Raw genomic sequence first — 23,691 nt, forward strand, 5'->3', positions numbered from 1 at the left:
CTAATTGGATGGGTTAGGGATGGCAGGCAGGAACTAACTGAATGTAAAAGTGGGCAGAATCCTGCTCTCAGCGAGCCTGCCTCCTCGGGGCTGCAGCAGGAGAGAGGCAGGGGCCTGGCTCAGGGGTCAAGGAGCAGCCCTGCCAGCTCAGGAGAAAGCAGATGGCCAGACACCCTTGCCAGGGTGTGTTCTCCGAGGCAGATGTAGGAAGGGATCGTTTCCCACATTCGAGAAGGAAAAGATGGCTCTCAGAAACCAGGGCATTAATCTCCCTGCTTAGAACAGAGCGCAGGCTTTGGAAGGGAGTCAAGTGAAAATCCCATTCCTCTGCATTATTTGGAAGAATAATGAGAAAGCTCGGCCTCCATCCCATCTCTTTTCATTTGCAGCTATTGAATTACCTGTTGGCACATCTCATCTTTCTATTTAAAATGAGCAATAAAATATACCCAGAGCCATTTACTGCCTCTGATACTTTTGCACACGCCATAGAAGCTGATGCCAAACGGGACTGACTTCTCACGATTTCTAGATGTGCTTCAGAGCTCTGCCCCTTCCAAGTCCTCACTCTTGCTGTTGTCCTCCAGGAATGCCCTTGTGCCTGGGCAGGAAGTCTAGCCACCCACATACAGTGCCACCTCTCCCAAGAAGCCTGCCTTGATTTCTCCCAGTAGACAACTCATCCCTTCCACTCTTAGACCATCTTCTCCACCATATTCAAGTCACTCCAATGACATGCTGTCCAGGAATGTGGAGGTCAAGACAGAGAGGAACAGGTGGGCATGTGAAATAGAAGGCAAAACCAGCTAAAGCTGGAGGGGGATTGGATAAGTTAACACAACATGATGGAGAGATAAGAACTGAGTGATGGGGGCATGGTGGTGCCACCTGATTGGACAGGAAAGAAATGAGGAGAGGATGATGTGGAGGAAAAGGTGAGACAGGGCAAGGCTAAGGCTCCATGTGCTCAGAAGGATTCTTGCTCAAGAGTTTCCAAACTTGAGTGAGCAGCAGCCTCTGGGTCGGGGCTGGTTAAAGCAGATTGCTGGGTCCCACCCTAGAGCTTCTGATGTCATAGGTCTGGGTGGAACCCAAGGATATATATTTCTAACAAGTTCCCAGATGATGCTGGTCTGGGGACCACACTTTGAGAATGATTACAAGATAACAACGAGGCTCAGGGGAGGTCAGGGCTGCAGACCAACTTGTTGTATCAGGGTCTGACAGCAGCAGAAAAAAAACAAGGAAGAAAACTGGGCTCTGAGATGGTAACAGACGCCTGTGTGCACGGGAAAGGGCCAGTGTTAACAGTGACCCCAGGTTCCAAACCATTGTGTGCTCATGTGCAAAACCATCCTTTTATCCGGCCATTAAAAGGATTCTAAAGTTGGTTTCAAATAAAGAATAGATATTTCAGTGTTTAATTAGTGATGGGACATGGGCTTTTCAAATAGGGTACTGTGAGACGGCTCATATTCGAGATGCCATCATTCCTTTTTGGGGGCTGTATCGGGTGGCACAAGGGATCCTAGGTCCCCAAACAAGGATCAAACCTGGGTCCCTTGTAGTGGAAGCATAGGGTACCAACCATTGGACCACCAGGGAAGTCCCAACATTAATGAAGTTTAAGACTCTGCTTCTTACTAACCCTCTGCAACCTGGCGTAGGGGTTTAACCTCTGACTTGACTTACCATTGGTTAGTTAGAAATAATCATATAACTGTAAAGCTCGAACCTAATTTTCACACGCTCGGTGACTGATTGGGGCATTGTGGATGCTTTACTCTCTTACATACAAAATCTTCTCCTCCGTGTGTGCTCCCCAATTTCTCTCATATTGTTCTTTTTACCAGGAAATCAGACGGGGCATATCGGCAGAGAGAAACCCTCTCCTCCTCTAAATGATGTTAAAGACAATCCCATAAATTCTAGGAAGCTTTGCCTGAGTAGGCAGAATTATAAATGAATCTCTCCCACCCCGTAATAGTTAACCATCCTCCCCAGAAATGGAAACAAACAAATCAGCAAAAGAGAACATCAGGAATATGACCGCTTTGTCTTCTTAGCGAGGGTCATCTTGAGTTCTGTCTAACTAATATATCATTTTCACAGGGATTTTCATGATGGTAATGATAGGATGATGATGGCAAGAATGACGATGACAGACTGAGTAAACAGCAGATGTATTTCTCCCTGCTTCCAGTTTTATCCCAAACTACGGTCTCACCTTCTTTTTACCCGCCCTTCCCCATTCTTCCCGGGGCCCCAGAAGAAACAGGCAAAGTGCGTCCACCTCCCAGACTCCAGGCCTCCTGACCATGCTGCAGGTCCCAAGTGCTTCCGGGTTTTAGCCTGTGACCTACCAGCCAGCGGTGAACTCCACGTGGGCATCAAAGAAGCCAGTGACCTGGCCGGTGGCCACCTTCCAGCCCTCAATGCGAGCTCGGATCAGTCCCTCTCTCTTCTGGTTTCTCACCACCTTCACCAGCCCGGGGTAGCGTTTGTGGACATACTCCTCCAAGGGGGCCTTCAGCTCCTCTGCAAATGACAAAACAGGAAGATCCATCAACAGGTCAAACGTGCATCCAACCCATTGTGAGGCCAGCGGATCTTCAGACAGTCCAGAGACTCCAGAGAAGTCTGCATGTTAGTCATTTTAGTAAAAAGGACAACTGGGTCTGTGTGAGTCAGAAGGTATCTCTGACTGATGTCCTTTGAGATTTCTTTTCTTTCTGCTCCCCGCTCCTTCCTTGGCCAACATTCCTGTGCTCGCACTGTCTCCTGGGTCCTGTTTATCCACTTTATATGTTTTTTTTCCATCTGCACATACACTAGTCCTCACAGGATGTGTTCTGGGAGGTCCAGACCCATCGTTACACCCTAGACGCAACATTAACAGGGTTTGTGCTTTGGTCATAAGAAGTAAAATCTTTGCCCAGCAGTAGAGACGCTACCGTGATGGCAAAAGAAATGCCAACAGGATTGAACGCTCCCTTCTGCCACCAGCAGGTGGTACGAAGTGCATTATTTATATGATCTAATTTAATCCTTACAGCAACCTAGGTGGTTGCTAGATTAATCCCATTAATTTACTAGATGAATTCCACTTTGCAATTAAGGACAGTCTTAGGAAGTGGGCTGCCCTGGTGGTCCAGTGGTTAAGAATCCACCTTGCAATGCAGGGGACATGGGTTTGATCCCTGGGGAAGACCTCACAAGCTGCAGGGCACCACAGCTCATGCACCACAAGTACTGAGCCTGCGCTCTGAAGCCCTCGCTCCACAAGAGAAGCCACTGTAATGAGAAACCCTTGCACAGCAACTAGAGTAGCTCCCATGGTCTGCAATTAGAGAAAGCCCTTGCATAGCAACGAAGACCCAGCACAGCCAAAAATAAATAAACACATAAATATAACTAAACATTTTTTAAAAAGAACAATCTTAGGGAGGCTAACCTGTTCCAAGGGCACAACCAAGAAGCAGGAGAGATGAATCACAGGCCAAATGTGTCTAAGTCTACAGACATGAAGGGATACCCTTGTGTACCTGAGAATCATCATCTCATCACAAGGTAACAAAACCCCCACATTTTTTGTTTCTATTTTTTAATAGCAGTATGAGACAAAGATGTTAACTAAGCTTACTACAGCAATTACTTCACAAGATGAAAGTGAAAGTCACTCAGTCATGTCTGACTCTTTGTGACCCCCTGGACTACACAATCCATAGAATTCTCCAGGCCAGAATACTGGAGGGGGTAGCCTTTCCCTTCTCCAGGGGATCTTCCCAACCCAGGGATTGAATCCAGGTCTCCTGCACTGCAGGCAGATTCTTTACCGGCTGAGCCACCAGGGAAGCTTCACAATATATGTCAGGCAAATCATTATACTGCACACCCTAAACTTACATAGTGCTATATGTCAATTGTATCTCAATAAAAATGGGGGAAAAATCAGCAGGTGTAGAAAGACAAGCAGGGAAGGATTGACAGAGAGGGAATTCCAAAATACACACACTCCAAGGACCCGCCCTGGCCTGGGAGTTTCTCCATCTGAAAACAGCCCAGGTGACTCAGATGTGAGTGGTCCACAAACAGTACGTTAGGAGACACTGTCACTTCTGACTCTGCTCTAGAAAAACTCCGAAGATTGTATTTACAAATGTTGTACAGACCCCTCACTTGCTACTTATACAAGGCAACTCTAGCAAATGCCCTTTGGGTTGCCATTTCCTCCTGCAGGGGATCTTCCCAACCCAGGGATCAAATCCATGCCTCTTATGCCTCCTACAATGGCAGGCTGGTTCTTGACCACTAGCGCCACCTGGGAAGATCTGGCACAGTCAAAAAAAGAAAAAAAAAAGAATAAATAAGATTTACATATAAGATCCTTTATATGCATTCAAAATCTTATTTCTAATACTAATTGGTCTATTATTAATATTACTCATATAGATCTACTTTTAACTCTCCATCAACAACAATGCATCTTTCTAGCTAATCAATATCATTTTAAAGTCTAGCCACTATCATTCTATAGCAGTAGTCACCAGCTTCCAACTTACAAGATTTAGGAACACATTGTTCCAAACAACTGAAGTGATGGCCTGGGGGCTGTCATGGGAACACAGTGAGATGCCAGCATCCGATTAGCAAGGCCCAAGAACAAATGACACTGAGAAGGCTTCACTTCCCAGGCCCTGTATGTGATTCCGGACCTCCTAAAGTATTGGGTTGTTTCCCTGCCTGGATTTAAAATCAATCTGGACACAAGCACTTTCTTGAGATGCTTACATTCTGGGTAAGGAGATGAGACATGTTCAAAAAACTCCAATATTCAGAAGCTAAGAGCCAAAAAAAAAAAAAAAAATGGCCACAGAAGGCAGGGGTTACAGGCGGTGGGTCACAGACAGAGAAATGATTTTGGTTGGAGGTGTCCAAGGAAGAGGTTGTATCTGAGATATGCAGCAGGTTAGGACATGTGCTCTTATTATTCCAGAATATACACACACACAGCAAAATACACAGGTGTGGAACTGGATCTTCTTAGGTGAGAGTCACCCATGTCTGAGGGACTGGGAAGATGTCATTAATGACAAGAGAAGACGAGAACGGAAGCAGAAGTTGATGGGTTCACCTGAGGACAGGCTGAGGGGCCAGCAGACATCGGGGGTTGACTGTAGAACCAGGATAATGTCCAGAGTGAGAAGACAGGGCACAGAGTATTGTGGACACAGTGGGAAGAGATGACTGCTTAGGAGACGTAAGAGTTCCAGAAGACGTCAGATCCTGCTTTGGGAAATGTGTGTATTCAGGAGGCAGGGGGCAGAGTCAGAGGACGAGAAAAGCTACAAACAGCATCACGGGCAGAATCATAGCAAGGGCTTGGGCTAAGTCACTTCAGTCTTATCTGACTCTTTGTGACCCCATGGACTGTAGCCCACCAGATTCCTCTGTCCATGGGATTTCCTGGCAAGAATACTAGAGTAGGTTTCCATGCCCTCCTCCAGGGGATCTTCCTGACTCAGGGATCAAAGCAGCATCTCTTACATCTCCCGCATTGGCAGGCGGGTTCTTTACCACTAGTCTACCTGGGAAGCCCAAATCAAGGGTAGAGTTTCCAAAAGAAGAAGCTGTGCATTCATGTCACAAATATTTACAGAGCGCCTCCATGGCTGACAATGACACAATCCCTATTCTCAAAGAGCTGTTCAACAGCCAGTGTTAGGAAAATCAAATGCGTTAGAGAAAATGAGAGCTAAGAACAGGCCATTTGATCTAGACAAATTCAGATCAACGGGACCAATGAGGAAAAAATAAATGAATTCCCTTCTGGATACAGCTGGGTCCTTTGGGGACAGGGTGAGTTTAGGGAGAAGTAAATAAGCAGGACAGCTCAGAACTAATTTCTAGAAAAGCTGGTCCTGGTGGAACAGAGATGTGACAGCTTCAAGGCACCAGGGTGTTGAGATTTAGAAGTCACTTCCTTGGCTCAGATGATAAAGAATCTGCCTGCAATGCAGGTGATGGGGGTTTGATCCCTGGGTTGGGAAGATCCCCTGGAGAGACGGATGGCTACCCACTCCAGTGTTCTTGCTTGGAGAACTCTATGGATAGAGGGAGAGGCGCCTGGTGGGCTACCATGGGATCCTAAAGAGTTGGACACGACCGAGCGACTAACACTTTCACTTTTCAGCTTAAAGTGAGAAAGTCCACAAGCTAACCGAATGAAAACAAGGCCCCCAGGCTCATCATGGAAGGAAACAAATCCTCAACCTGACAGCAGTAAGAAATGTCACACCCATCACCTAAGATCCTTTATCATCCTTAACAGACGAAACCACTCCTGGACATTATAATGACAGCAAGAAAAACATTTTACATAAGATTTTTCTCACTGGCAGACTCAGAGAAGACAATAAAAATTCACTTCTATGGGCTTCCCTGATGGCTCAGTGGTACAGAACCCACCTGGGTCTCGAAGATCCCAGGGAGGAGGAAATGAAACCCTGTTCCAGTATGCTTGCCTGGGAAATTCCCTGGATAGAGGGGTCTGGCAGGCTACAGTCCACAGGCTCGCAAAAGATTTGGACATGACTCAGCGACTAAAATAGCAACTTTGCAAAAATAAATGTTTACCTATGAGTGTTATCAAATCCAATCCTAAATTGGTCTAGAGCCATCTGGGAATGCTTGTGTTTCTTAAGGTTTGGATCAATAACATTTGAGGTCAAGAAGGGAGAGGCAACTACTGCCCTTGATCGGAACAGACCAGAAGGGAGCTCTATCTGCTTCTTCACAATAAAAGGAGCAGCCGTCATCCAGACTTAAGGAGTACATATTGAACAAGAAAGTTACAGACAGTGAGAATGAAAGCAAAAATCATTATTACAGAATTTTATCCAGACCCTGCAATTTCAGTGGTATTGGAGAATAAGACATCAGTCTAGTCCCTTGTCTCTAAACCCTGTTCAGAGAAGTGTTGACCTAGAAGACTCATCTTCACGTGTTTCCCAAAACATGTGCATGAACCTGGGCACCACATGGATGTGAGCTTGGAAGTGGCCACACTGTCCAGGATTGGGCTCCATCTCTACTTCTCAACCCTCCCAGTTATCAAGTCTTGACAATGGGACTTACTGAATGTGCAATTCTCCTCAAGGTATGGAGACTCAAGATAATCAGTCCAAGTTTGGATGTTGTTTCTTTTTTTTTTAATGCACTAATTAAAAAAAAATTATTGGAGTATAGTTGGGCTTCCCAGATGGTGCTAGTGGTAAAGAACCCACCTGCCAATGCAAGAGACATAAGAGACGCTGCTTCAATTCCTGGGTTGGGAAGATCCCCTGGAGGAGGGTATAGCAACTCACTCCAGTATTCTTGTCTGGAGAATCCCATGGACAGAGGAGCCTGGAGGGCTCCAGTCCATAGCGTCACAAAGAGTTGGACATGACTGAAGTGACTTAGCACACATAACTGATTTACAGTGTTGTGTTAATTTCTGCTGTACAGCAGAGTGAGTCAGCAATATGTGTATATATACATGCATATATATATATATGTCATATGCATGAGAATTGCCAGTAGGTCTGGGGTGTGGCCCAAGAATTCACATTTCTAACAAGCTCCACAGGGCTGCCACTGCTGTTCTGGTGAACACTCCTGGAGTAGCTCTGACTTACAGCCAGTCCCTTATCCAACACCATCTGTGATGAGTTAACCCCTGCTCATGAAATAGGTCTTATCCGAAATGAGCAGACGTTCCATAATCCCAGTGTTGGCCGCTGCTAGTCTCTGCTTTTGCCCGGGCCTTCTTGTTCCACCTTGTCTGAAAGATGGAGCCCCTTGGAGATGACTTGAGTCTAGACAGTGAGGGGTTTGTCTTGCCACACTGGGATCCTGATGGCTTCCTTCCACCCACCCCTCACATGAAGCAACCTCCCCATCAAGCCCTTCACCCAGGACCCGGGTGTTCCTGGCTTCTGCTCTCACTCCCACAACCCGTTACGACAACGAGAGCTACCATTCCACCAACAGTGCTTCTGCTGCCGTCAGCAGCACCATCACCACCGCAGCCACTTAGAACCAACACTCCTCCCCGCCAACAGCTGCTGAGGTGTGGGCACACTGCTCGCTGCGAATGCATGGGTTGTGACAGCTGGGACGAGAAAATAGCACATATGGCATGTTCCAATTAAAAAAAAAAACCCGAAAAACAAAACCATCTGCCTCAAAGCCATTGTTCTGCAGAGTATGAGTTTCCTCTCTACCTAGGAATCACCGGGCTGGTGACGCAGGTTCCTGGACTGCCCTAAACGTATCTAATTTACTGGGCTTGGTGGGGCTCACCAGAAGTCCAGATGATTCTCCCACAAACCCTGAACTTCTCAAAAGCACTGCTTGATTTTTTTCTTTCACTGGTTTTACCATGTTAAGATACACATAACATAAAATTAACCTTTTGACCACTTTAAAATGTACAATGGCATCACGTACATTCACAATATGGCTCAACCATCACCCCTGTCTAGCTTCAGAAATTCTCATTACCCCCAGAGGAAGCCCCACATCCATTAAGCAGTCACTGTCCATGTCTGGCCCATCTTCCAGCCCCTGGCACCACTCATCTGCTTTCCATCTCTATGAATGTGTCTATTCCGGATATTTCAAAAACTGGAGTCATAATAAGCTGTGGCCTTTTTGTGTCTGTAAGTCCTGGTCCATTTTGAAGGTGAGGAGAAGCAAATTTTTTTTTTTTAAAGGTGTGACTTTAAATCCCTTGGCCTTACTGAAGGTCTGATTCCTCATTCTGCTGCTTGTTAGCTTTTTTGATCCCCATTTTGGCTATTTGGTTGACTGGAAGCTTATTTACAAAACCCCTCCAGATTCATCGAAGGGGGTTCTGGTTTCTCTGAGGGGAGGATCCAGCCCTTGGATCTGTGTTCACACCCCTAGAGTCCCCCTGACTCTGACACTAGCCTTTCTCCCCATCCCTGATGGAAACTTCCAGCTCACCGTGCTTGGGGGTCTTGAGTTAGCAGAGGGAAAACCACCGTCCTTAATGCAGGTTCAGCACAGCCATCAGGCGTGCTGCCCTACGTTTCTGCAGTGTTATTTTATGAGTTTTTTTTTTAATGTGCGAATCATCCATGATGCCATCAAAACTCCTCCTCTCACCAAACTCTGAAGGGACAGCGATAACCCAAGAGGCACCCCCCGCCCGTACTCCACTCCTCTGTCCCTGCCCCACTCTCCATAGCATGGACCTGTCTCTGAAATCTTAGCCCTTAAGAACATCCATGGACTTCCCAGGTGGCCCTAGTCATAAAGAACCTGCCTGCCAATGCAGGAGATGTAAGAGACAAAGTTTCAATCTCTGGGTGGGGAAATTACCCTGGAGGAGGGCCATGGCAACCCACTCCAATATTCCTGCCTGGAGAATCCCATGGATTCTCCATGGGACTCCAGAGGAGCCTGGCAGGCTACAGTCGATAGGGTCACAAAGAGTTGGACAAGACTCAAGTGACTTAGCATGCAGGCAGGAACATCCATGAGGTTGTCATACGGAGTAACATAAGTCAGAGATGGAGAAATACTGTGTGACATCCCTTATATGAACACTCTATAAAGAAATGATACAAATGAACTTATTTACAAATTAGAAACAGACTCAGATTTAGAGAGCAAACTTACAGTTGCCAGGGGGACGGATGGGGAGGAGGGATAGTTAGGGAGTTTGGGACGGACATGTACACACTGCTGTATTTAAAATGGATAACCAACAAGGACCTACTGTGGAGCACAAGGAACTCTGCTCAAGGTTATGAGGCAGCCTGGATGGGAGGGGAGTTTGGGGAGAATGGATACTTGTATATGTATAGTTGAGTCCTTTGCTGTCCACCTGGAACTACATTGTTAATTGTCTATGCTCCAATATAAAATAAAAAGTTACAAAATAACATCCATGGAGAGAGTGAGAGCAGGCATGTGAAAACACAAGACAAAATAACACAGACGAGGGCTACATTGCGTGTTTTATTTTCTGGGCATCTCTCAGTTTTGCGGACTTAAATAATGCATTGTCTGACTGTGGGAGTGAAATAAGAGGCGAGGCGAGAGCTAGAAACTTCAGGAAGAATGGGGGAGATTAAAAAGGGATGCTTTTGGCATGTATGAAAGCATTTTAAAGGCGATGCCACAGTGAGATCAAAGCAAGGAGAAAAGAAAGCAAAAGACGAAAAGAAGCAAGAAGAAAGATGTGAGGTGCAAAATACCAAAGTGTTAAACTAAATATATCACACGGAGCAGTGCATTCAGGAAAGAGACTTTGAAAAGGAAAGCCATCTCTGCTTTTATTCCTTTGTTAAGAAATTCCTCTCGGCTGCTTCTTCCATTTAAATTTCACCTTAAAAAAAAAATAAATACAAGGAGCCCAACCCCACAGGAAAATATCGTAATGCCTCTTTGGGGGTGGCTCCAGATTGCTCCCCCAAATTAAGAGCATTCCCCTATCTCACCCCATCAAAAGGCAGTTGAAAATCTGGTACTTGCAGCTGATTCTAATAATAACATGTGAATTTAAGCGATAAAATTTGTCTACAGCCTGGAGTGTGTTTTTCTTTCATTATGTTTCTTATTTACTGTGATATTGATTCTGAACTCTCTGAAGCTGGCAAATCTCTTCTCTGAAATAACCGAACTCACCATCTGGAGGCGGGGGCGGTGCTCAGGGGGAGCAAAATGGCACAGAGGAAACCCTGGAGAGAGCAGGGTCAGAGCCCAGCGTTTGGTCACTTCTTAGAGTTTTCCTTAAATGCAGTTGTCAGCCAGGAATGGAATAAGAGTAAGTTATCTGGCCAGTCTCCCCTTTTCTGGTATTTTGGGTACCTCTGTATTCAGAGCCCTGAATTCTCCAAGGTCAAAGGCAGTATGGGTCCTTTGAAGTGAAATGAAAGTCGCTTAGTTATGTCTGACTTTTTGCAACCCCATGGACTGTAGGCCACCAGGTTCCTCTGCCCATGGAATTCCCCAGGCAAGAATACAGGAGTGGGTTGCCATTGCCTTCTCCAGGGGACCTTCTGGAACCCAGGGATGGAACCTGGGCTCCAAAATCATTATGGATGGTGACTGTAGCCATGACATTAAAAGACGCTAGCTTCTTGGAAGAAAATCTATGACAAACCTAGACAGTGTATTAAAAAGCAGAGACATTACTTTGCCTACAAAAGTCCATACAGTCAAAGCTATGGTTTTTCCAGTAGTCACGTATGGATGTGAGATCTGGACAATAAAAAAAACGCTGAGCACCAAAGAACCGATGCTTTTGAACTATGGTGCTGGAGAAGACTCTTGAGAGTACCTTGGACTGCAAGGAGATCAAACCAGTCAATCCTAAAGGAAATCAACCCTGAATATTCACTGCAAGGACTGATGCTGAAGCTAAAGCTTCAATATTTTGGCCACCTGATGGGAAGAGCCGACTCATTGGAAAAGAACCTGATGCTGGGAAAGATTGAAGGCAGGAGGAAAAGGGGATGACAGAGTATGAGATGGCTGGATGGTATCACCGACTCAATGGACATGAGTTTGAGCAAACTCTGGGAGATGGTGAAAAGAGAGAGAAGCCTGGCGTGCCGCAGTCCATGGGGTCACAAAGAGTCGGATGCAACTTAGCAACTGAACAACAATGGTCCCTACCTGAGAGGGTTGTTTAGGGTGTTAAATAAGAGGATGCCTGCAAAGCACTTAGCTCAGGGCCCGGCACACAGAAGACACTCAATGCATGTTAAACTTGTTGCTGCTAAGTCACTTTAGTCGTGTCCAACTCTGTGCAACCCCATAGACGGCAGCCCACCAGGCTCCGCTGTCCCTGGGATTCTCCAGGCAAGAACACTAGAGTGGGTTGCCATTTCCTTCTCCAATGCATGAAAGTGAAAAGTGAAAGTGAAGTCACTCAGTCGTGTCCGACCCTTAGCATGGACTGCAGCCTACCAGGCTCCTCTGTCCATGGGATTTTCCAGGCAAGAGTACTGGAGTGGGGTGTCATTGCCTTCTCGTTAAACTTGTTACTCATTTTTAATTGTATGTATCTCTGTATACTGGTGAACAGAGAATAGACATGTCTTGGGAAACAAGGGGATGACTCTGGCGAGGGGACAGCAGGGCTTTGAAGGTGGGGAGGGAGTCTTGAACCAGAAGGAAGAAGGAAAGCACAGAGAGAGGTGACCCTTGCCAGGGACTCCTCCAGAGTCCTAGTTCCAGGACCAGGATGGCTGAGTAGGAGCCCCGACTCCTGCAAATTCTTTATTATTTTTTTCTTTTTATCGGAGTACAGTTGCTTTACAATGTTGTATTAGTTTCTACTGCACAGCAAAGTGAATCAGCTATACCTATACATACATCCTCTTTTTTCTGGATTTCCTTCCCATTTAGTTCACCACAGAGCACTGGGAAGAATTCCCTGTGCTATGCAGTAGGCTCGTATTAGTTACCTATTTTATACACAGTAGTGTCAATATGTCCATCTCAAGCTCCCAATCCGTCCCACCCCCTGTTCCTACCTTGGTGTCCACACATTTGTTCTCTGCGTCTGTGTCTCTCTTTTTGCTTTGCAACTAAGTTCATCCGTACCATTTCTCTAGAATCCACATATATGTGCTTAATATATAATACTTGTTCTTCTCTTTCTGACTCTGTATGACAGTCCCTAGGGCCATGAACTTCTTTTTTTAAATGGGTATCAGTGAACATCTCCCAGCGTCAGAGGGCGTGGTCTAGACTCCAGGAGACGTGTGCTCGGTTAGCACCGTGGAGCCGTGCCCAGGAGGGTGAATGGCATGTCAGGGCCCCTTTGTGTCTATGCCCCCACCCCAGGGTTCCTTGACTTCCTTCAGGCATCCTTCACTCGCAGGCCCCCTTGAAGCCAGATGTCCTCCCAAGTGTGTAAAACAAGGAAACTAGCGGCCAGGCAGGACCTGGCCATCAGATTCAGAAAGCAGGCATGGTGCCCCGAGGGTCAGAGATAAGGAAGGCTTTGTTCCAACCTGCGTGCAGGTGCTGTGCCGGGCACTGACCCTCACAGACTCTGCAGCACAGCCTGAGGCCAAAGAGCCTCTGCCCAGCAAACTGCCCAGAGCTCAGAGCTAAAGAGATCTAAAGATTCTCTCGTCAGGACCAACTCAGGATCCACCTCACTTTTCCAAAAAAATAAGATTAAAGCTCCCATGCTGCTCCTTGGGGAACAAAGGTGAAAACAGCCACGCCTGGCCTTTCTGAGTGTATTTCCACCGACCCCTGGGCTCCCTTGACCCACCTCTCCCTCTGTCTCACCTGATCCCCATCCCCAGCCAGGCTGTTCAAGGGGCCTTTTTTTTTTTTTTCCTAATCCCTCCTGCTCTGAGGCTGCTCAGCATTATCACAGGACATGATCATGCTGCCCCTCTTCAATCCTGTGGCTCAGCAAGTCATCTCTGACTAGGATGCTCTCTCTCTGAAACTCCATCAATTCTTACATGTTGAATCCCATTGCCCGCCTTCCTGTCTGGGACAGGCTGGGAGCTGGGACCCTCTGCGGCAGTGCTGCAATGGCTGCATTTGAACACACCTCTCCTTGAGCAACAGAATACAAAAAAGACTGCATGAGACTAAAAATGACGGTTAAAGTGCGGTTAGGGCAGCTTCTGGACAAAAGCTACAGAGAGACCAAAATACCCAACTGCCACTTTGGAAGAACCCGGAGCAAAAGCGCGGTACTGCACAGACCCCCTGCACACAACACCACCTAAGGGGTGGGCTAACTAGCTTAGCCACCCCCTGCACCCACCCCTGCCCTCGTCCCACGTAAGGAATAAGCTGGACCCCCACCTCAGGGAGCCAGCAAGCAGGGGAACCTGTTGCTTGTTCTTGCTCCCCTCTGCTGCAGCAGGGGCCCCAATAAAGCTCCGCCTGAGTTTCTTGTCTGGCCTCTGATCAAATTCTATTCCCTGGCGGCTCAGACAGTAAAGAATCCACCAGCAATTCAGGAGACCTGGGTTGGGATGATCCACTAGAGGAGGGCATGGCAACAAGGCTTCCCTGGTGGCTCAGATGGTAAAGAATCTGGCTGCAATGTGGGAGACCTGGGTTCAGTCCCTGGGTTGGGAAGATCACCTGGAGGAGGGCATGGGAACCCACTCCAGTATTCTTGCCTGGAGAATCCCCATGGACAGAGGGGCCTGGTGGGCTACAGTCAATGGGGTCACAAAGAGTTGGATACGACTAAGTGACTAAGCACAAGGAAGCCAAGAACCTGGTCTATAGCATCTCTATGTTCCAAGCATTTGTGCCCTGAGATCCAGGTTCGTCTACTTTCCCTTCACTGCTGTTCCCTCCCATCCATATGTCCAAGTTCTAACTGTCTCTCATGATCCAACTCAAGCGCCACATCCTTCTCAAAGGCCTCACTGATTTCCCCAACTTGTGGGAACCCCAGGCGTGAATCCCATGGATGTGGTTACAACAAACAAGGTCCATGGTGTGCCTGTCCACCCGGCTCCCTCTGTTTCTTGAGATTTCCCCCAGGGTTACTGGAGTGTGGTAGTTCTATGCATTGCCCTGTCCTCCTGCCTCAGTTGGCAGGTCCAGTGAAGGCCATCTGACCCAAACTAGAGCACCAGTTCCCTTCCCTGGGATTCCCCTGGAGAGGTGGCCCTGTCCCCCTACAATGACTGAAGCTGTAATTACAATGTCAACATTGGGCCGTCTTTGCAGCCATGCTTCCCTCCAGATGGCCTGGAAACCTGGAGGTGGCCAGTCTTTCCAAGCCACCAGGGGAAGGAGGAGCTCAGAGACAGCGGAGCCCGGGAAGAAGAACACTACTATGTCTGAGTGCCTGGGCCTCACTTTCCCTGGGCCCAACCTCATTCTCATCTCTGGGGGTGTATAAGCCCCTCCAGGAGCGTGTATTGTTGGGTCTCGTGTGTGTGTATTTAGTTATTTAGTCATGTACGACTCTTTGCAACCCATGGACTGTAGCCCACCAGGCTCCCCTGTCCAAGGAATTTTCCAGGCAAGAATACTGGACTGGGTTACCATTTCCTCCTCCAGGGGATCTTCTCAACCCAGGGATCGAACCCGAGTCTCTTGCATCTCATGCATTGGCAGGTAGATTCTTTACCACTAATGCCACCTGAGAAGCCCAATGGGTCTTATCTAATGGAAAACCAAATCTGATCCCAAGGCAAAACTTTCAATATACATTAAAAAAAAATTTTTTTTTTGGCCACACAGCATATGGGATATTAGTTCCCCAACCAGAGATCAAACCTGTGCCCCCTGCACTGGAAGCACAGAGTCTTAACCAGTGGACCACTGGGGAAATCCCTCAGCTTAGTTTTTTAATTACTCCTGGTTCTGTAGGAATGCAACCCATTCCCCTTGGTATCACAGTCAAGGTCGCCAAGGTTAAAACAGAAACTTTTCCTCCACTGGAAGTTTGGCTGGAAGACACACAATTAATCTGATTTTTAAAGAGAAGTTGTCACATAAATGGAATAAATGACCAGAAAGTTCGACTGAATGTGTGTTTATCGTAATTCAAGCAATGAGACCCTTAAGTATTTATCCCAGAGAAATGAAAATTTATTTTTGTATCAACATCTGTACGCCAATGGTCACAGCACCCAAACCTCCTTCCACTGATGAAGGACTAAACAAACAGGATCCTTCATTGCAGTGCAGACTCTCTAGCTGAAATGTGGCATGTGGGATGTCAGTTCCCTGAGCAGGAATCAAACTTCCATCTGCTGCATTGCAAGAAGGATTCTTAACCACTGGACCACCAGGGAAATCCCTGTACTAGAGTTTTGCAAGAGGTTACCAGTGGGGGAAACTCAGAGAAGGGCACAGACCCCTTGTACATTTTTGCAACTTTTTGTGAATCTAAAATTATTTGAAAATAACAAGGTTTTGTGTTGTTTTTTTAAGCAGTTAACATAGGAAGGTTTAGCTGAGTTCTCACATTATCTCTAGTGTAAAGATACACTCACTCCTTCTCCTCTCCTCTCCATGGCCTGAAAATACCACAGGGAGAAATGCAAATGTACAACCTAATTGTGATTACAGACTCACAGAGCAAATGCTGTCACACTGCAGTGATCTGGTTTGGGGGAAAAAAAAAAAAAAACAAGTATTATTTCCGATTAGTAAGGCTCTTTCAGGTTGGGGAGAGGCAGGTGCCGTTCCAATAAGGAAGCCTGGCCCAGTATGGAGCAGTGTGATAACAAGGTGTCCCTTGGCTACTTCACTCAGAGCCTCAACACAGGAAAAATGTTATCTTCCCGAAACACAAGACCTCTCCTATCTCTGCCATGATAACCCAAGTAGAAAAGCAAACAATGCCAGGATGCCTTCTCTAAAATCCCTTTTGAAAGCCCGGAGGGTTGAGCCTTCCATTGAAAAGAGTTTTCTCACTCGATACATCGTGCTTTCAACCAGTAAACACACAACCAAGGGAAGTGCTTGATCAGGGGTGCTCACTCATGGGGAAGGGTGAGTGACGAGGTCTACGGCCTCCCAGGGCACCAAGACATGCAAATCTCGATGACTGGAGACACGCGGCTTTTGAGATCTAAATGAACACAACAAGGGCATTGAAGCTAAGATATGAGTTGGGTTGGCCAAGAAGTTCGTTTGGGTTTTTCATATGGAAAAACCTGAATGAACTTTTTGGTCAGGTCAATAGAACAATGCTAAACACAAAAACTCCCAGGATGATGCCAGGGGAAGTACAAACACTGCTTTGCACACATACCTTTGAAAGGAACAGATCCAGCCAGTACTCAAGGCACTGGGGACACAGCGCAGAAGGGCTCTGGTTCTTGCCCTCAAGGGTCCTATAGTTGAGAGACGGGCAAGTGCACAGGGATAATACAGCGAGCTAAGTGCTGAGCCAAATGATACACTGATGTCCAGGAGCAGAGGCTGAGAGGGTCCCCAACCCAGCTACATCTAGGAAATCCAGGAAGGCTTCCCAGTGGAGGTGACGCACAAATAGATGTTGAGGAATAAGCTGGAGTTGGCAACTCAAGTAACACCACAAGCACACCCAATGGTTACACGCTTGATTATACTGCCAGAACTTTTACTGGATTGGCCAAAAGTTCATTCGGGATTTTCCATACTATCTTACGGAGAAACCGGAACCATTTTTTGGCCAACTCAGTATAATGTGCTTTACAAGTATCACCAAGAAAGCCCATAATTTAAACTCTGCGTAAAAGCCACTATGACCCACAATTTACTCAAGCTCAGAAAAGGTAGGTGCCTTAGCCAAGACCTCCACATACTGCTTAAGGAAAAGGGGAAAAAAGTTTTTAAAAAACAGAAACTACTGATAAGACATGTATTACACATATAATTTTATGCATTAAAGATTATAATAGTGGAAATGAAGAACTTTCTAAAATTCTTTCAACTTAATGGCTAATGTTAGCCTTCAGTTTGGAAGGCACAGCAAAGTTCCAGGGGAGTCTGGACTTGGCACATCCCAAAGGTGAGCTCAGTCCCTCTCCCAAACCCGGTGGTGGTTCAGTTGCTCAGTCATGTCTGACTCTGCGATGCCATGGACTATAGAGCCCACCAGGGTCCTCTGTCCACGGGATTTTCTAGGCAAGAATACTGCAGTGGGTTGCCATTGCCTTCTCCAGGGCATCTTCCTGACCCAGGGATCGAACCTGTGTCTCTTGTGTCTCCTGCATTGGCAGGCAGATTCTTTACCACTGCACCACCATATCCTTGTCTTAATGGAGAGCACCAACCTGTCTTGTCACTGTAGCCAGGACCGTGGAACTCCTCTCCGACCCCTCCCTCTTGTTTACCCTCCTTCATAACCAATCAGTCCTCATGTGATTCAGCCTCAATGTTTCCAAATCTAAAATATTTTAGCATATAATATTTCAAATAAATGGTGAGGATAAATTATTAAATACCTCTAGATAGCCATACTTTCAGACAAGAGTCTCTAGATTAAAACTTTCTCAGACCTGATATAAAAATATTTAGTTTGTTGGAATTTACTTTGAAAAGGAATGTTCACCTATAAGAAAATATGCATAAATATTTGTACCTTCTAAGGATTATAAATAACTTCCTTAGGACATTACTTGAGGAAAAGACTGATGGATTTGACTATATAAAAATGCAAAATTTATGCTTGTCTGAAAACATTGTCAACAAATTAAAGTGAGAGCTCAAATTGAGAGAAGTATCTATAAAATGAAGGTAAAAAGTTTTTTTTAATATATACAAAGTTCTTATAAATCAATAAGATAAATATTCCAATAGAAAAAAATTGAGTGTCATTAGTAGGCAAATCCATTAAGAAAGAAAATATGGTCAAATATATGAAAAAGTGTTCAACACCACTAACATTTCAAAAATGCAGGTTTAAAAATGAAAAATGATATCCATTTGTGACTCACCAGAACAGCAAAGATGACAAAGATGAATAAGGTCTAGTGTTGGTGAGGATACAAAGAAAGAGACACTTTCACATACTTTTCATGGGACAGTATATGCATTTGGAGAACAAATTCAATTTCTATGAAAGTTCTTAAAAATGAATATAGAATTTCTGGGATAAGATGATGAATGTAACTCACAAATTTGACACAAGCTGCTGAAGACTATAGGAAAGGGATTCAAAAATAAAATAAACAAACCTATGACCTTCAAGGTCAGAGAAGACACAAGCTGAGACATGAACCACAAAGCTAGGGAGCCTGGAAAGGGGGTTCACAGATCGACAGATGTGTCTGACGCCTCTGCTGTCAAACCTAAGAAGTCTAAACGCTCAGAGAGAGAGAGAGAGAGTGTGTGTGTGTGTGTGTGTGTGTACACATGTATATATAGTGTGAAATTTTACTTTACAGTTCAATGAGAGTAAATATAAACACATTGTTGTACAAGCACACCATCACCATCCATCTTCAGAACTTTTTCTTTCTTCTCAAACTGAAACTCTGAATCCATGATACAATAATGTCCCATTTTTCTCTCCTCCAGCCTCGGCTGTCTAATCACCTTTTAAGAGGTAATCATGAGCAGACAATAGGTTAGCTGGACAGGCAAGAAAGCCCCCAAGGTGGGAGATAGAAACTACATAACAAAGAGGGGAAAAAAAAAAAAGCACCTTGTGGAAACAGACTACACAGGGAGAAAACTGAAAAACCAAACAAGACATTATTAATATCCTCCAAGGGATCAGAAAATATATTGCTTCCATTAAATAAAAACAATACACTCTAAAAAGAAACTTTCAGAGAATAAAAATGAGGACTTGGAAGCAAAATCCTGATAGCAGAAATAAAAAAAACTGAATAGAAAGGAAAGGAAATAAAATCAAAGAAAGCAAATATATCAGATCAAAAAGATAAAGAAAGATAGCAGAGAGAAGATAAGAAAATTAAGGGTTTCAATCTAGGAGGTTTAATAATGGAATATAATGGGAGATGCCTAAAGAGAGAATTGAGAAGAATGGGGAGGAATTGCCAATTAAATATTCCAAGAAATTTTTCAAAAACTGACAGTAGATTCCACACTGATGCCACTGAATGACCAAAGGATGAAAATGAACCTACAAGGCTCATCATTGTGAATTTCTAAACTCCATGAACAAAATGAAGATTCCGGAAAGGAAAGAAACATGCAAAAGATTAAGGAATCAGGACTCTTCTGTTTCTTCTAAAAAACACTGAAAGATGGAAAATAATGGCACAAACCCATCAACATTCTGACCAAAAAAAAAAAAAAAAAAGGTGATATCTAATTCAATCAGGTCATCATTCACATATCATCTTTCTGTCCTAAGAAAGACTAGGACAAAGCTTCTTTCAGACTTGGATGATCTCAAAAGATTCTATCTTCCTTATAATATTTCTCAGGAAGCCTGAGATGTTGAGTTTCACCAAAATAAGAACATAAACCAAGAAAGAGAGATGGAATCCAACATTGGTGGGGGGCAAAAGAGAGCTCCAGGAGGATGAGAAAGAGAGACGGACGCACCAAGGCCAACTGTCCATATGCGAGTGGTGTGACTAGATGCAGATGTGTTGAGGGCTATTGTTACTATCTCCCCTGCAACCTGACCACACTTACAGCTGAGGGTAGATCATTCGAAGGAGTCTGGTCCCCATTCTTCCTTATAACTAGATGTTCTGACCAGAGGCTAAGTGTGTGCTGGTACTCCACACCTGCTGCCTGGATCAGCTGAGGACACTGATTTCATCCTTATACTTCCCCCTGAAGGGAGGCAGTACACCCTGATGAGGTCAGAAGCAGAAAACACAGATCAGTTCATTCCATCTGTCCAGCTTTCTGCCTTATACCCACTATCTGGTTCACATAGTAGCCCTGCCAGGTGCCCCCACCAGGGTGAGCCCTGTGCTTCTCTGGGGTCACTGATGACCGAGATGCCTTCCCCAGAAGAAGCTTTTGTAAGCCTTTGTTGCTGTTCAGTTGGTCAGTCGTGTCTGACTCTTTTGACCCCATGGACTGTAGCCCACCAGGCTCCTGGTTCCTCGGCCCACGGGGATTCTCCAGGCAAGAATACTGGAGTGGGTTGCCATGCCTTCCTCCAGGGTTCTTCCCAACTCAGGGATCGAATCCAGGTCTCCTGCATTGCAGGAGGATTTTTTTTTTTATCAGCTGAGCTACCTGGAAAGTCGGAGAACCATGAGTGATCCCAACTGAAGCAGAAAGAGGAAGACTGGAGAGCAATCAGAAGACAGTGGGGCCAGGGCTTCCAGATGAGAAAGATGCCAAGAAGGGAGCTGCCAGCAAGGTCAGATGTGGCCACTCAGGAGTGATTTCAGTATAATAACCCACAAGGATACAAAGAATTGCCCCTTCCTCGGGTTTAATGTAGGCCAATGTCAATATTCAAGGTGAATGAAACAAATGACTTAGAAAAAAAAAAAAAAAACCTAATTAGGAAAGTCCCTGATTTACCTGTGTACACAGATCCAGAGTCACCTGACTATTCAACCTTTTCCCTGAGCCAGTCTTTTTTTTTTTCTAATTCCTTTAAAAGCCTATTTTTTTCCCTTGAATGTATGTGATCACATGGAAGTGAAGGGCTACAGTTCCCACCTGAGCTGGTCTTTACCGGCCTGAGAAAGAACTATTCTATCCTCATTAAAATGATGGTTGCAGAACTGTTTTTTAATATAAAGGGATATTTCTGCTTCACAGTTCAGGGAAGGAAAACAAGAAGATTAACTTGTTTTTATTATAGGAGCCTAACGTAAAACATGCATGAAAAAAAGAGTTGAGAACATGGGTAAATGAGCAGTTGCTTCTGGTTAGTCTCTTTGGTATTTGTTTTTGTCCAATTATGTGTACTTTTTGATAGATTCAAATGTTCCTACAAAGAGCGTGCATTACTTTTAAGATCAGGGGAAAAAATTGGTAAGGCTTGAAAAAATGTTTTAATCAAATTCAGACAGAAGGTAAGAAGGGATAACAATATTAATGTTAGACAAACTATATTCATGCAGGGGGAAAAAAAGCATGTTTTTAAGATAAAGGGAGCATTACATAATGGTAGCAACCACTGCTAATAGTGAAGCCATGCAGATACAAATCCATAGTTGCCAAAGAAACTGACAACAAGATACAGAAATCAAACATTATTAAGAACGCAGGAAGAAGTAGATATTGTAGGAGGAGATTTTAAAACACCATTATCAAGAAGACTTAAGAAAATAAACTCATAGTCTAGCTAAATACACAAAATTGATATCTGGCAGGAATTCAATTTCATGATTACAGTGTGTGGGGGGGTCTTTTCAAGTGTGCATAGAACATTTACAAAATCTGTTAATACTAGTCACAAAGAAAAAAAAAAGTTAAATTCCTCTTCCAGATAAAGAGAAGGCACGTTTAGCCTGGAGAAAAATACAGATGCTAAACCTGGGACAGAAAAGAGGGAAACTCTATTAATGTGGTCCATTCTGGGTTGCCTAGGTATCTCAGGGGACAGGGGAGGATGAATGAGAATTAACTTTAGGATCAGACGGAAACAAATACCTCTTCCCCACTTTTTCTCACCCACTAAACATCTTCATTTAGACCTGAAGTATGAACCACTGAACACTTAACCCAATGGGTTTCAAAATGTGGTCCCTACACCAGCAGCACATCAGCAAGCTTGTAAAAAATGTAAATTCTTAGATCCACCCCAGATCTCATGATGCAGAACTTCTTCCAAGTCAGGGTTCCAGGAGGTGCTGATGTGAAAATCTGATGCTAAAGGTGTATCAATACCCCAGCTCCCTCGCCCTTGAGTAGATGGCCTCTTGAGGGGTGGGCATTAACTCTGGCTTTGCCTTCCCTTCTTTGTCTTACTTCCCTACTCCTCTGATGGTGCACTTTATCTCCCAAAGAAACTACTGCACTCAAATCTTAGTTTCAGGGGCTGTTCTGGGGGAACCCACACTAAGACATCTACCAGAGACCCCTGTTCTCTCAGAGCTCACGTTCTGCTTGACACTAGCTTATCCTTCCACGTCTTCCTTGCAGGCTGAGTCTGCCGAGATCTCCCCTTGGGGAAGGGGCCCCACTGGTAACGTGCCCTCACCCCAATTCAGTCTAGCACTTACTGTCGGCTTTCTTCTCTGGCTCTTTCAGCTCTGCTCTGCACCACCTCTGGTCACTTCACTGCTAGCCCCTGACACCCCTTTTCCAGCCCTATTCAGCGTCATTGCTTACTGTCCAGCTGAGTTGTAAATGGAGGAACAAATCTGACTCCATGTTAGATCTGTTCCTTTTACTTTAACCTTTGTGCTCTGTTGCCTGTCATGCTGAGCCAGGCTGGCTCTGCACCTTTTGTAAAAGAATGTTGCCTATAGCCTGAAACATATAAGACAGCCCATTTTCAAGGCTCTAACCTTTAAGGGTAAAACATTTTTCCATTCATCCAGAGATAAAAGTTGCAGAACGGAGAATAACATTAGTCTCATTGGAGGTTTACAGGAACATCCTGACCTGGGCTAGTGGACAGCTGCAAGAACAAAGGATTCCAATACCAAGAAGTTGGTGACAACTATCATGGTGCCTTCCTCCCCTGCCTTTAAAAGTGCTTTGCTGAAATGTTACCAGGAGTTTGGGGCTTTTTAAGCATGAACCACCTGTCTCCTTGCATAGCCCTGTCTGCTCCAAACTCCAGTGTTTCTGTTGGTTTGACCTCACCGTGTGTCGGGCACACGAACTTTTGTTCAGTAACAGGGTCAGATTCACAGAGGGTTGGCTACCAGCCAGGCCCTGTGAAACCAGACCCTGTCCAGCTGGGCAGGACACAGTGACCTCACATGCTGTGTGCTACAGGAGGGTACAGGGAGCTGAGGCAGCACAGAGCAAGTGTATCGGGATGTCAACAAAGGAATCGCCCATGAAATGACAGATAGGGGACACCTGGGGAATAAATGGGACTAGCCAGCAAATGGAGTGGAAGTATGAGCCAGGATTCCTTGCAGAGAGTTGGTAAGTATGTCTGAAGCCAGAGGTCTGCAGGTGCAAGCTGAGAGGCTGCAGAGAAAGCCACTGGAGCCACGACTTACGAGGCTTCAGGGAACTGAAAGAACCGCCTTCTCCCAAGAAGACTCTCAAGGTCACTTTGAGAAGAAAATAGATCATGAAATGGCCAGAGAAAAAGGGAGA

General features: G+C 45.3%; 1 protein-coding gene across 1 annotated transcript in view; it reads right to left on the reverse strand.

Moving 5' to 3' along the window:
* The window catches only part of WBSCR17 (Williams-Beuren syndrome chromosome region 17), a 431,575-nt gene that overhangs the window by 192,939 nt on the left and 214,945 nt on the right, over window positions 1–23,691 (reverse strand). Inside the window, exon 5 of the mRNA XM_010854340.1 lies at window positions 2,364–2,538. Coding sequence (XP_010852642.1) covers window positions 2,364–2,538 — 175 coding nt within the window. The remainder of the gene's footprint in view (window positions 1–2,363; window positions 2,539–23,691) is intronic.

This window comes from Bison bison, unplaced genomic scaffold, assembly GCF_000754665.1.
Source record: "Bison bison bison isolate TAMUID 2011002044 unplaced genomic scaffold, Bison_UMD1.0 scf7180017864340, whole genome shotgun sequence".
Classification (NCBI taxonomy): domain Eukaryota; kingdom Metazoa; phylum Chordata; class Mammalia; order Artiodactyla; family Bovidae; genus Bison; species Bison bison.